The 13817-nt window shown below is 40.5% G+C and overlaps 1 protein-coding gene across 1 annotated transcript; it reads right to left on the reverse strand.

Moving 5' to 3' along the window:
• Positions 1-1234: 1234 nt before the first annotated feature.
• On the reverse strand, positions 1235-13562 carry ALKAL2 (ALK and LTK ligand 2). The gene is made up of 6 exons (XM_015623378.2): positions 13292-13562; positions 12122-12453; positions 9743-9796; positions 9553-9633; positions 6998-7064; positions 1235-2214 (listed from the first exon to the last, which is right to left on the reverse strand). The coding sequence occupies exons 2-5, from the start codon at positions 12402-12404 to the stop codon at positions 7000-7002; spliced, it is 483 nt and encodes a 160-aa protein (XP_015478864.1). The 5' UTR covers positions 12405-12453; positions 13292-13562; the 3' UTR covers positions 1235-2214; positions 6998-6999.
• Between the last annotated feature and the right edge of the window lie 255 nt (positions 13563-13817).

Consider the following 13817-nt stretch of genomic DNA (forward strand, 5'->3'; position numbering starts at 1 on the left):
CTGGACAAGGGAGAGGAAAATACAAGGAGGGGGTTCATGGGTTGAGATAAGAACTGTGAGAGGTCACTCACCAAATACTGTCATGGACAAAACAGGCTCGAGCTGGAGATTTTAACTGAAATTATTACTAACAAATTCAGAGCAGGGTAATTAGAAGTAAAATAAGACCTTAAAAACACCTTTCCCCTACCTCTCTTTCCCAGGTTCTTCCTCATCCCCCAGCAGTGCAGGGAGGTGGGAATGGGGGTTATGGTCATTTCATCACATGTTCCTTCTGCTGCTGCTCAGGGAGAGGAGTCCTTCTGCTACTCCAGTGTGTTGTCCCTCCCTCTGGAAATAGTTCTCTGTGAACTTCTCCAACATGAGTCCATCCCACAGGCATCAGTCCTCCCTAGACTGCTGCAGTGTGGGTCACTCTTGCACAGAGTGCAGTCCCTCGGGAACAGGCTGCTCCAGCGTGGGCTCCCCACAGCTTCTCAGTCCCACCAGCAAACCTGCTCCAGTGTGGGCTCCTCTCTCCACAGGTCTGCAGGTCCCTGACAGGACCCTGCTCCAGCACAGGCCTCCCAGGGCTCACAACCTCTTCTCAGGCATCCACCTGCTGTGGTGTGAATCCCCTCCATGGGCTGTGGGTGGATCTCTGCATCCCTGTGGATCCCCAGGGGCTGCAGGGGCACAGCTGCCTCACCTGGGCTGCACCACAGCCTGCAGGGGAATCCCAGCTCTGGTGCCTGGAGCACCTCCTGTCCCTCCTTCTGCACCGTCCTTGGTGTGTGCAGAGCTGTTCCTCTCATGTTCTCACCCAGCTCTTCTCTGGCTGCAATTACACCTGTGCAATAACATTTCCCTTCTCAGCTGTGTTATCCCATAGGTGTTACCACCATTTCTGACTGGCCCAGCACATCCATCCTGGAGCTGTCTGGCATTGTCTCTGCTGGACATGGAGGAAGCTTCTGGCAGCTGCTCACAGAAGCCACCCCGTAGCCCCTCTGCTACCAAAATTTGGCTATGCAAACCCAGTACATGGATTTATAGATTGCACATATAAATTTTCTTCCTGTTGAGCAATTTTACTATAACAACTGGATTTAATACCTGATTTAAAAAAAGGGAAATGTGTGTCAAGATTTTTGGAACAACACTAATTCCTTAAAAATTCTACAATACTAATGATTTACTGCATATTTTCTGATTAGATTGCCTTGCAGTATCATTAACAGAGACTGCACATTATTAAAAAACAAACAAAAAGCCCCAACCCAAACCCCAAACAAAAATCTCAGAACATCTGTTAGTCTCAAAAAATATTGCATTTTATAATGCTATAGAGAATTTGAGCAGTCTTGTAGTCTGGGCATTCTGTGGGTTTGAAACAGAGATCTGTGCATTCTCAAAAATCCAGGGTGTCCAGGTTACTGCACCGTTCCTTCTTACACTAGTGAACTCTTGTGTAAAGAAGCATTAAGTGTGGATAAATGATAGTAGCTACCAGAATGTAGTTTGTTTACCTGGATTCAGTGAACAGAAAGCAAACTGAGAACAACTTAATACCAAACACTTTATTACTTACGCTTGTTATTTACATTATTTACATATTGCACGTTCGCTGGAATGTTTTATACATTTATTATATAAAGTAAATTAATGGCAGCTTGTGTTTGTGTACAAAATCCATGCTCCACTGTCCCAAAAAGTATGTCTACTTGGAATTACGTTCCTATTTGTCATGCAATTTGTACTCCAGGGTACAATGTGACCCCAATGCAAGTCTGTTTTAACCAAACTTTTAAAAAAATTGTATAAGCATGAAGGATATCAAGTGACCACAACTACTGTGGAGCAGATCTTTAGTAGTTCTAGATATACAAACAAACATTCCTTAAAACTGTAGAATTAAGCAATAGAACATTAATTTTCTTGGTGAAGTATTTGTGTTTACATAATTTTTGGCAGCATTACACATCAATTGTAGTGTGTTTTTAAGTATGGAGCATTAAGTACTACTGGCAGTTATGCTACTGTAGAGAACGTCAATCTGCAAACTGTTGATGACATACAAAATGCATGTTAAAAGAATTATGGGAAGTAGTCAATCTGCAAAAATAAATCTCTTGTTCACAATGGAATTCGCTAAAAGGTAGTAAGTTCTATTTCCCTGTTGGTTTCCAAGGCACTTCTCTTGGTTCTTGGTGTTTCTTGTCATGGTAATAACATCTGGAGGATTAAAAGAAAGAAGAAAATAGCCTTTCATCGTTTTTATACTCACATACATGTATTTCAGAATGTGAAAATATTCAGTAGTAATGTTGGAAGGATCAGTAGTGAATTCCAGATTTAGCTCGGCTCATATCAGCCTGACTCTTATATTAATCCTTTCTTTATTAATCAAGGCTAAAATTCTGGAAAGCATCACTTTTTCTGATGGTTCATTTTTGGTGGACACATTAGGGAAATCCAGTTCTACATATCAAAAATGTGCTCATAGTTAATCTGTTCCAATGACTGCATCTGTGAAGTCAAAAAGTGAATAAAACTCAGGAATAGCATTAACAGATTGCAAAATGCTGTCTAGTCGCCTTGGTGCCAGGAGCAGTTGATGGCATGTCCAATTTGAAGGATCTAGGAAGGATCTGATGTTTCATTGGGCCCATTTGTGAAGAAACTTGGAGACAAATAAACAGGAAACAAATAGAAGTACCTTTTTTAGAGTTGGTTGTGTAACTATAGCCCCTGGACCATGCCAACACTGAGCCACCACAAAACTAAGGAGCTGCAGTGGTTTAATTTGCTGCCTGTTCTATTAAGTCTTCCAGAAGAGATTATTGGAATGAAATCACAACCATACCTATGACATTGATATCAAAATCACCAATACAAAATTACAGTTTTCCAGACTGCTTATGTATGTAATGCATATGAAATGTTGATTCAAAGGTGAGCAGTGAAGGTTTTCATAACCCTACTCCCCCACACCTTTAAAGCTTTTAAGAAAATACTGTGTAACTGCATATACACATATCTAGAAGTCTATCCCTCTCCTAGACAGGTGAGCACTAAATGCTACAAGTCTGTCCACACAGTTTCATGTGTTTCTATGCCTGTTCTTATTTAGAAGTAAAAAAGTGTACGTCTTTTCAGTCAGCAGGAACTACACAGCTGAAAGACTCTTGCATGCAAACAGACCCAGATGAAGCTTTGGTGTCTTACAGCCATCAAAAATTCATGGGGAAGATTAAAAAACAGTGGTAATGTGATACTAGAATTTTGCTGATTATATTTTTCACAGTTAAAACTTTCATATTGTCTCTCTGAACATAGGTAACTGTCTTCCCCATAATCAGTGTGAATTCTTTGATACTCTTGAGCTTCTCTACATTTTCTACTGTTTAAGCATAATTTGTAATGGAATCATTTGTATGCAAAGTCAGTTGGACTTGACATAAACCATTGAAAATCAAGCTATTGGTGCATACAGAAATACTTGTTAGTAGTATTTAAACATTTAGTTTCACAATTTTTGAAAGCTATTAGGAAATGTAATAATGTTACAGAAAATCTTAATGTAATCTAGGGTTTTTTCTGGCTTTGCAGATGGGACAATTAGTTTTATTTTTTTTAATATCCTTCCTTAGAGGGGGAAACTGATGTAAATTTTCTTTGTCTTGCATTTTCATCTAGCTTACTTTCTGTAAGTATGCTCCTACTGTACCCTATTTAAGCTATGATGTTAAAAAGTGATGTTTAGGAGAAATTAACATGCTTTTGGTTTGATCAGTGTGTGGTACAATCTACAAGTTAAACACTGAAAATTCAATAAAAACTTTTTATTTCTAATGGGAATATGCAGCTCACTGGGGGTGAAAAAACAGTGGTTAGGATACTCATTTGTCATCTCACCTACACTTGCTTTTGTATGGGTAACTTAACAGTTTTGTATCAGGTAATTCCATTTTCTAAACCCCTGGAGTTTTCAGAAACCCTTGAGTAGATCCCAGATTTTTAGCATTCATAAATCTATTCTACTTTTTATTATTATTTATTTATTTAATATAGTTATATGCATCAGTCTAGGAATATTAGGCTGGAACTTAGTTGAAGGATGATGGATAATCTTAGTGGAGATCCTGAATACAATTTGACTACACCCTCTGTTGAGAACACAGGTAACTATACAACTCCCCAGCCAATTGTGCTTACTTTTAAAAGCACAAATAAAAGCTATTGTAAAGGCATATTACAGCTTTCCAAATTTGATTCTGGTTATTACCTGTGCATGATGATAAACTCTGTAAGAAAAAGCTAATCTATATGGGAAGAATATAGTGGTTTAAATACCAATATAAACTAAATTAGTGTCAGTATGATTTCGTAGCAGAACCTCCCCATGCTTACATAAAAAAAATAATTTCCCAAGTGTGCACACCCAGGTGGAATTCTGCTGTAATGTGATCACAGAGATCCATGCATTGAAGATTATGAAGCTTTTACTGTTCCATTTGGTGCTAGCCACAGACACCTCGTACCATAAACACACGTGCCCACACAGGTATGTGTTGTGACAGTAATGTCTTAACTCCTGTTTTCACGTATTATTTTCTTGTTTGATCTTAGCTCTGAGTTTCAATGTCTTATGTGCTTTAAAGCTGTGCTAGTCCAAAATGCACTTTAAGTATAAATAAATATATGTTTTATTGTCTCCAAATTGATCTCTAAACATGGATAGATGTCCACGGACCTGAAAAATCAAAAAAACTACCAGCCTGCCAAATTAATACTCCATCTATAGCTCAGCCCACTTACAAACTGCAATGAAACATAAATCAGATACTGAACAAAACAGGAAACCAAATTTGTTTCACACAAATTGAACTGATGCAGTAGAAAAGCCTTGAGGAGAAAAGAGGCTTTATCTTTCAGAGACACCTGTGCATCTCCAGATGTAAGTGGTAGAGGATAGTGTTCCTTAAGCTAATGGAGGCTGCTTAAGGAGTCTACCACTACTGATTTGTGTCTGTGTGAATAGAAGAAGTGGACAGTTGTTGATGACATTGAAACATGTTGAGCAAAGCTTGTTTGAGAGATGGACATTTATGAATAGACTCTCAGCTTGAGATATGAACTATTTGCTATTCCTTCATATTACAAGTTCATGTTTACATGACAGGTTGTTAAAATACAGATGAAATTTTCTAGAGAAAAGGAGAAAAGAATTTCACACTCTCATATATCTGCTTATTGGTATTGGTAATAACATTATTCACCTATTTGCAAAGTTAAACAAATTATGTCTGTTTTTTCCAGAATGGATAGAGAGAATGACTTGTAGAAACCTTTCATGAAATAAGATAGCTCTGTCAGGTTTTCCTCCAGTTATGTTTTCTTTAGATTAAATAATCCTAATTCTTATAACTGTTCTTGTATCCTAAATTTTCTAGGCCTTTGGTCATCCACGTTGCTCTTCTTTGGACTCTTACAAGAAGAACCCATACGTCTTCAAGTGTGGTGCCCTTAATTAAATATAGTATTTCAGTAACAGTAATTATGGCAGGAGTTTCATAAACAATGATTCTATTTATAAATTCCATTATTGTTTGACTTTCTTCAAGTGTAACACTGATGACTTGCTTAGTTTGCAGTCCATGACAACGTCTGTGTTTTCAATAGCACTATCTAACTATTCACCAAATTCCATGTATTTCTGCAGTTGAATAATCTTACTGGAATTCATAATTCTGCTTTTTTTCTGTTATCATGGTTTTTTAGACTATTTGGCTTATTTTCCAAGATTATTTTTAATTTCAAGGTTGTACTGTATCATGGTTGCTTGTCCTATAATACTGAAATACATAAATACAGTGTTGTATCACCCAAGTTATTAATGAAAATACTGAACAATATCAAACCCATAATGAAGCTGTGTGACACTGGTCAGTACATTTTTCCAGTTTTGACAATGAAGCACTAACAACTTACTTATGTAATGACTTTTTCCAGTCATTTTTAAATTTATCTTGACCCTATTTCCTCAGCTTGCTTGTGAGACTGAAGTGCAAAAGTGTCAAAGCTTAAAATAAAATAAAATAGTTAATATTCATTATTTATATATTTATTATTTTTCTCACTGATTCCTTCCACAAGATGTGTATTTTTTCACAGAGTTAAAGCATCTTGTCTTGACAGCATTTGTTACTGACAAATCTACATGGTTATTATTTATCCCTTTGTCCAAGATGACACTTTGCCTCAGGTAAAAAGTTGAGGAAAGAAGTCTTTCTGTATTCATATGTTACAGTTCTCTAAAATACAGATAATTTAGGAGTACTTTTTGGTTTGGTTGATTAGCTTTTGTTTTTATTTTGGTGCATGATGAAATCTCCCAAGTAGTTGTGGGAAATAGAGGCTCATCTAGGCAAAGAAGGAGGGAATTAACCTCTAGACATGAGAGGTGTACACAAGGATATCACAAAAAATCCAAATAGCTGGAAGTTCCTTTATCAGTGCTGCTATCAATACATTTTAACTGAATTACTATAAAAGCACCTGCGACCTATCTTCATTTATAAAGCTTTGATGTGTATAGCTATGTATGTATTAACTCGTACTACTGAGTACAGCGCGCATCTACAGCTGCACACATAAAAGGGCGGCTGCTGCTGCCAATACAGGCAATTGTGTACTGAGTAAACTCTTGAAAAATAAGCCACAGCTGTTGTGTTTTGTTCTGTAACAACAAATTCACTATCTGCTAACTGTATGCTGCTATAAATAATTCACAGATGATGCATATAGGCGTTTATGTAATGACTTCCAGTAGGGGGTACCCTTTCCTTAATGCCAAAATTTGCCAGATTAAGCCAGTTACTTGAAGTCCTCTGGGATGGGAATATCTTATCTAAAGGACAGTTGTGATTATACTCCATGAATTTTCATGTATGAAACACAACATCTACTGCTTTGCTATGCAGTGGAATGTCATTTCTTCTAAGAAAAAGCTTACCTTTATCCTTCCATGCACATAGGGCTTACTGCCAATCGAGTAAGAAGCCTGGCACATCTTTTATAGTCTGTATGAAAAAAAAAAAAAAAAAGAAAAGCAAAAAGCATGACTAGATGACCAAAGTAATCAAATTTGCCTTTCAAAATCAAAATCATTTTCAGTGTGCAAATTAGTGTCATAGCATAGGGAATACCTTAGTTTGCAACAGAATAAAAATCAACTCATTTGACTTAAAAGAGCAATGTGTAAGGATTGGGTAATAACTAAAAGCCATGTCTAATAGCACGTGTAACTATGCAACTGACTTCTGCACATGTTCTATCTGTAAACAAACAGCATGAATGTGCTTGGAGGCTCTCCATGTGTATGTAAGTATGTATAAAAATTTATACATCTGTGCCTGTGCTTCTGTGCGGGATCTAAACATGTGACTGTAGTATTTCCATATCAGAGAAAGAATAAGTAGTGCTCATCCACCTTTGAAATCCAGCCTTCAATGAGCAAGTCTGTCAACTAAATATTAACTAATGCTACTCTCCAATAGATTTTCTTCCTGGGAAAGCTGTTAAATTAGACAAATAACATCTTGCAGTCATACAAATCTTAAGTCTAGCCCAAGTAGATGACCACATCATAAACATTTATAAGAGCATGAAGTTTCATCTTAAAACTAGTAAAATTGGTTTTTTCCTCTGTAGTCCTTTTGTTCATTGTTCTTATTTTAAGTACTTTCAAGATTTTGATGCATTCATAGTAAGACACTGAACCAATGCAAAACTAAAGAAACTATTCAAAAGGGTTTTTTTTCCATTTACATGAAAAACTGAGAGCAAATATTGTGAAAGTTGGTTATGGACAGACAGAAAAGTAAATTATTTTTTACATACCAATGCTACTATGCTGTACAAAGTACTAGAAAGTATGCCAACACAATGCTTTTGTACTTGCTACAGCAGTAGCCAGCACACTGCATCATCAGAGACAGTTTCTTTGCTGTTTGACCTTCAGATTTCTACACAGAAGGAACATATAATTTGAAGTCAAGGTATTTTTAAAAAGTAACATCATTCTGTGCATGAAGAATTAAAGCAGGCTTTAATTCTTAATTAAAGAATTAATTTTAATGAGAATTTAATTCTCATTAAAATGAGACCGCTTTTCAGTCGGTCTCATTTTTCTAGAAGAAAGTTACTTTAAAAAGATGCTAGTCAATCTAGCCCAGTAAGTGATGTTCACTTTTGTTAGGCATTATTTCATTAATGAGTAACTACATTTAATGTTTTCTGGAGATGAAATGTTAACAATCCCCAACTCACAGCATAGTTATGGTATAATTGCCACTCATACAAATTATCCTCTATTAACCAGACATTATGTTGGTGGATAGGTAACCTGTCAGGAGAAAAAGGCTAATTTAGAGCTTTAAAGGACAACTAGTTTTTAGCTTCACAGCTTGGAGTACTCATTAATGCTGAGCCAAATGATGTTTGTGTTGTGAAGCTTATGAAAAAGGTAATATGTCCATTGCTTGTTTAGAACAGACAAGTTCCAAACAACTTATATTTCTACCCATGTAAACAGTGTGATCTGGTTACTTGTCATCTAGAAATCCTTGTCTTTCCAAGGAATTCCTACTCTGAAGCCTTGCAAATAGAGAAAATGTCCACAATTCTTACCAAATATGCCTTTAAAATGCACTGGGCTGAAATATTTATTAATATTTGAAACTTGGAATCTCTAACTCTTGTTTCTATTCCCAGCTCTGCTACTGACCCAACTGGTTGACCTCAGACAAATAAAATAAAGTGTGCTTCCATTCTGAAAAGACTGTACTAAAATAGCATCTGCTTACTCAACAGGTCCACCTCAGTATGAATCTGGAGTCACATCTACTGACTGATAAATGTCAATGTTTGATTTTTATTTAATTCTCTGTGCTGCCAACAGTGATGAGGTATCATAAGCTGCATTTGCTTAGTTGGGTCCATCAGCACTTTTATTTCTTTTTTCTAAGCTAAGAAGTTGTACTTTAATAATTCACTGAAGACAAGTGTTGCAAAGATTCATTGTCCACATCACTGGTAGAATGGTAGCTGAATAGAAAATAGAAAGTATCTATAAAATGAGTCTTACATAAATAAGCAATAAAAAGTAAATAACCCCACCTGGATTTGTGATTGACTTTACGGCACTAGAAATTAAACATGAAATATTTCTGAGAGGAGTCGTGTTCCTATGAAAAGCAAACACTTGGTTTGGAACCCATGGGACAAATACATCAGTACCTAAGGATGCAGTGTTTACTGACATTCTACATAGTGTATTTACAATGAGAAAGTTTTATTTCTGTTTTCCTCTCTGTAATGCTGATGCTGCTCTGGCAATTCTAGAGTACATTTTGGTACAATGTACAATGCTTAGTACATTTTTGAGCAGTCCAAGTTTTTCTTTGCAGGGAATGCATTTTGACATTGTATCTCTACTGATACTTGATAGAGCTAATAAATTTTAGAGTTTCCTCTTGTTTTAGGGAAGTATCTGCTTTTGTTACTTACATGCTGGGATGGTGCAGTCCCTTGTATTGTGATAAAGCCGATGAAAGTGTTTGCTACATTTTGGGCTAAAGTAGAGTGGACCTGAAATATAAAGAAAAAAGTTATGAATCAGCATAGCTCACAGGTAGAGAGCAGTGTAGCTTATGGTATGTGTATGAAATATGGATACCAATGCAAAATTCAAACATACCTGTTAAATGCTTCAAGAACTTGTCTTTCATCCTCAGATCTCTGGGAACTATTTCTGTTGGACAGAAAAAAGGATAGTTACTCTGCTGCACTGGACCTATGCTTGCTAAGCATAGCTTGAGGACAGGGAATAATCTGTCCAGCAACATCACCACTATGTCTTGACAGGTGCACAGAGGTCAAAAGTCCTTTGCATACAGTAGGCCAAATTTCAAGCATTCACTTTACATAGGGAGACCTTGTAAAATGCTCTGTGAAACACAGTACTGATGGAACAACGTCTGTTAGGTGAGAAATCATTAATGACCATGTTTATTAACTAAGAGTCAGATCTTAGCTTTCTGTGAAATACATTATCAAGTTTACCTAGATTTAAATTCTTTCATATTACACGAGTGGTAAAGACCCAAAGATATATTCAAGTCTGGTGTTGTGTCTTTTAATTCTCTTATGCAAATATAACCACTATTCTGTCCCAGGTATGTAGAAGCACTGTTCTACTGTAATAATGAAGCTGGATTGATCTACTTACAGGAATCTTCCCTCCTTCCCCACAGCAGTAAATAAAATTCACAGGAAATGATTCCAAGCAAATTGCTCTCTTCTGGCTCCCTATGTTTGTGGTTTACCGCCTTGTGTTTTGTGTTCAGCAGATGGCAAAATGAAACTGGTTTACTGAAATCCATTTTAGCCCTAACCCTTGCTTGTGACTTCCTGATTTACAGCTATCTTTGATTGCTTTCCGTTACAAACTCTATGCTGATAGCTTAGTGCTGATTGTGTATGATACACTATATGGTGCTTTATTTATTTACTTGACCATGAATGCCTGAGCAGTCTTTTTCATTCCCCTGGCACCTCTTATCAGATATAAAGCAGAGAGCATTTCCATCCAGATCTGATTCACTTGTGAATTTAGACACTTCTCGAAAGTCATTCTTCATTTACTTCTAACTTTAGTCAGTGTAAGTAAAATTGACCTTATCCTATTTGACCTAATTATGTCATGAAGAGCATTAAAAACACACATGCTTCACTCAGAAATTTCCCATGAGACAAGCTCACTAGGAAAGTGATGCCAAAACTGAAATAAAAGACTCTAACTAGTAGTTCCTTTTCAGAGTTGCTGGGAAAAACTCCATTATAATAACGGAATGAAAAATCCTGCTTCAGAATCAGTAACAACACTACCAACTAATCTGCTCTGAAGCAGGATTATTAATTTCATAGATTACTGTTCCACACAAGCCAGGTATTTCACACCAAGAGGGTGACCAAAAACTATGCCCATGTTCCAAGATGAGATTTAGAGTTCTGCAGATCACAGTTCCCTGCTTAGTCTGGCCTCTTTGACACTTCAATGTTTGTAAAATAAAATGTTCTCTCCTGTGTTGACCTTAAGTAGAACAAAATCGTTTTCCTCTGTGCATTCATTAATCATTCAGATTGAGAAGCAGCATCTTCATGACAAACACCAATAATTGCAAATTATGAGGATATTTGAGTATGAATGAGAATGACAAAAAGGTACAATGAAGCTTTCCGAGATCAATAAAGCAAAATAAATAGCATACTATTGAAAGCCAGTTTGGGAATAGGTGAGTAGATATTTGCTGGAAAATATTCAGAAAGTCACTTTCAGTTGGAGGGGTCAGATGAGCAGCAGTAACGCTGTGGGAGCTTGGCAGTGACAGGGAACACTAAGTTAGACATGGCAGCAGGAGAAACTAAATCAAGTTTCAACTGTGTGCATGGAAGTTCATCACCTAACTAAGCAGGTTAGAGAAGAGCCAATCAAACCAACAGAAGGATGACTGCAGGAGTGTCCCAAACTGGTCACAGCCTGTACACTGACAGAAGAGTACCGTCTCAGTTCCCTAGTATTTCAAAGGTGCTACTTCTGGTGTACAAAAGGAATTAACAAGCAGGGAGAACAGCTGAGTGAAGCCTGAGATGCAGGGAAGACTTCTGTACACAAACTCTTTAAGAAGATACTACAGTCCTGCAGGAGAATTCTTGCTAGGGTCATTTCCAGGAAACACTTAAACCAAGCACATGATAATAAGTGGTAACTTTCCAGGAAAAAGTTTTTTCATTCCTTGTTTCTTTGATCTCAGCCCATTTCAGTCTTTTCCCATATTATTTGTTCAAATCGACAGGAGGTTGGACTTTCAGTTGAATACATTATCCAGAGAGTAAAAGACTCAGAGAGGTGAATGGAGGTTTTCTATTCCAAATTTGCCATCTGTGTCTATTTCTGATACCAAAAGGAATCTGCAGGTATTTGAGTGGTGAATTCTTAATAAAAAATTATTAACTCGATGCACTATCTCATTCACAGACGTACCCTAGAGGAAAAAAAAAATGGACTGTGACTTACCAACTCTCTGCTCATCCTGGTATCCTCCATAGTCAGCCACTTCTCTTCGATCCAAGTTATAGTCATGCTTGGAGAAGTACTGCATCCCACTGTCCTTCTCCAGGTGGTACCTTTTCAGTTCCTGAATGATCTCCATGATGAGATTTAAGAGACTTTGCTTGTCCTTCAGATCTGTGGAGTCCGTTTTTTCTTTGCAGTATCCTGCTGAGAGCATTAAGAGTACCAGCCCCAGCAGCCCAGAAGACCTGAGTCCACTCATTGCAGTCCGACCTGAAGAGTGCATGAGCGGATAAAGTGGAAGGATCCGCTGCTTTGTGAGGTCTCCTGTTTCACTGGAAGAGAAAATTGGGGGTGGGTCGAAGGTGGGGAGACTCGTGGGGGTGAAATCGGAAACATTAGCAGAGGAAAGAGCGGCGACCGCTTGGCAGGTTACACAAGGCGGGGGCACAGACCGCTCCGGGTCGCGGGGGCTGGCGGAGTGGGACGGGGCGGGGGATCCGCAGGGCTCCGCCGCTGCCCCCGTGCCCCACGACACCCGCCCCGCGGGCACAGCTGCCCCAGCGCCGCGGGCAGCGCCAGCACTGCCTCCCCGCAGCCCGCGCCGGGCCCGCGGGAGGGCGGGGGCGCAGCTCCGGAGCGGGGCCAGGCTGAGGGTGTCCCGGCGGAGCAGATCCCCGGCCGGGACGGGCGTTCCGCCCCGCCTCTCCCCGCCCCGCCGTGGAGCGGAGGAGCACGGGCGAGGGGCGACAACTTTCCCCGAAGTTTCTGCCGGAGAGCAGTGGCTCCTGTCCTCAGCCTCGCTGCGGGGCTTCGCGCCCGGGCTGCGGGCAGCAGCGGCGGGACGGGAGGTGAACGGCTGGGGGGCACCAGCCGGTGCAGGGGACAGCACCGCCAGTCTCCCCTCTTTCCGCAGGAGCAGCCCGGAGCGGCGGCCAGCATCATGCCCGGAGCCGCTCGCCTTCGGACGACTGACCGCCCCTCACACACGGCCGCTCCGTGCGGCGGCTCTGCCCTGGCAACTCTGGCGGGGTCCGGCGGCGGCCGCTCCCGCCCGCAGGCTGTCACCGGTCCCGCCGCACGCAGCGCTCCGGACCGGAGGGGCGGGAGGGATGGAGGCGTGGGGGGGAGACAGAGGGGAAGGAGGTTGCTGGCGGTCGCCGGCCGCTTTACCTGTGTGTCTGTCCTAGAAGCCGAGGTGTCTTCCCCCGGGAGCCGCTCCCCGGACGGCAGCAGGCCCGCGAACGGCAGGGAGTCCGAGTATTCCGCGGCTGGCCCGCCCGCCCCCCTCCCGTCCCTGCGCTCCCGCCGTATCCACAAACTACTCCATCGCCGCCAGCTCCAGTGCAGCCGCTTATATAGGCTATAGGATGGACATGAGACGGCAGATAGTATCGACTTGGAAGTGGGTGGAAAACAATAAAAGTCCACTTGGCAACCTCGGGAGCGTCGCTGCTTGCACAAGCCCCCCCCTCCCCGCCCTCTCTCCCCTCCCGCCCCGGTCCCCCCCGTCCCTCCCCCTGCTCGGTTCTCCCGGGCAGGGCTCAGTCACTCTTTCGCTGCTCTCCGACGTAAGGAGACGGTCCCAAGTGTGTGTGCTTGGAGTGGGAGGGGGTGGCGGCGGGAAGATGGGGACGGGGGGGGGCGAGCATCGCCCGAGCCTTTAATTAGAACCGCGCTGAGGAGCTACTGAAATATT

The sequence above is a fragment of the Parus major genome, chromosome 3 (genome assembly GCF_001522545.3).
Source record: "Parus major isolate Abel chromosome 3, Parus_major1.1, whole genome shotgun sequence".
Classification (NCBI taxonomy): domain Eukaryota; kingdom Metazoa; phylum Chordata; class Aves; order Passeriformes; family Paridae; genus Parus; species Parus major.

Coding starts and splice junctions, on each gene's coding strand:
- ALKAL2 (XM_015623378.2), bottom strand. CDS start 12,404: ATGCACTCTTCAGGTCGGACTGCAATGAGTGGACTCAGGTCTTCTGGG. Junction 9,797..12,121: donor CCAGGATGAGCAGAGAGTTG/GTAAGTCACAGT, acceptor TCTGTCCAACAG/AAATAGTTCCCAGAGATCTG. Junction 7,065..9,552: donor GGACTGCACCATCCCAGCAT/GTAAGTAACAAA, acceptor TTTTTCATACAG/ACTATAAAAGATGTGCCAGG.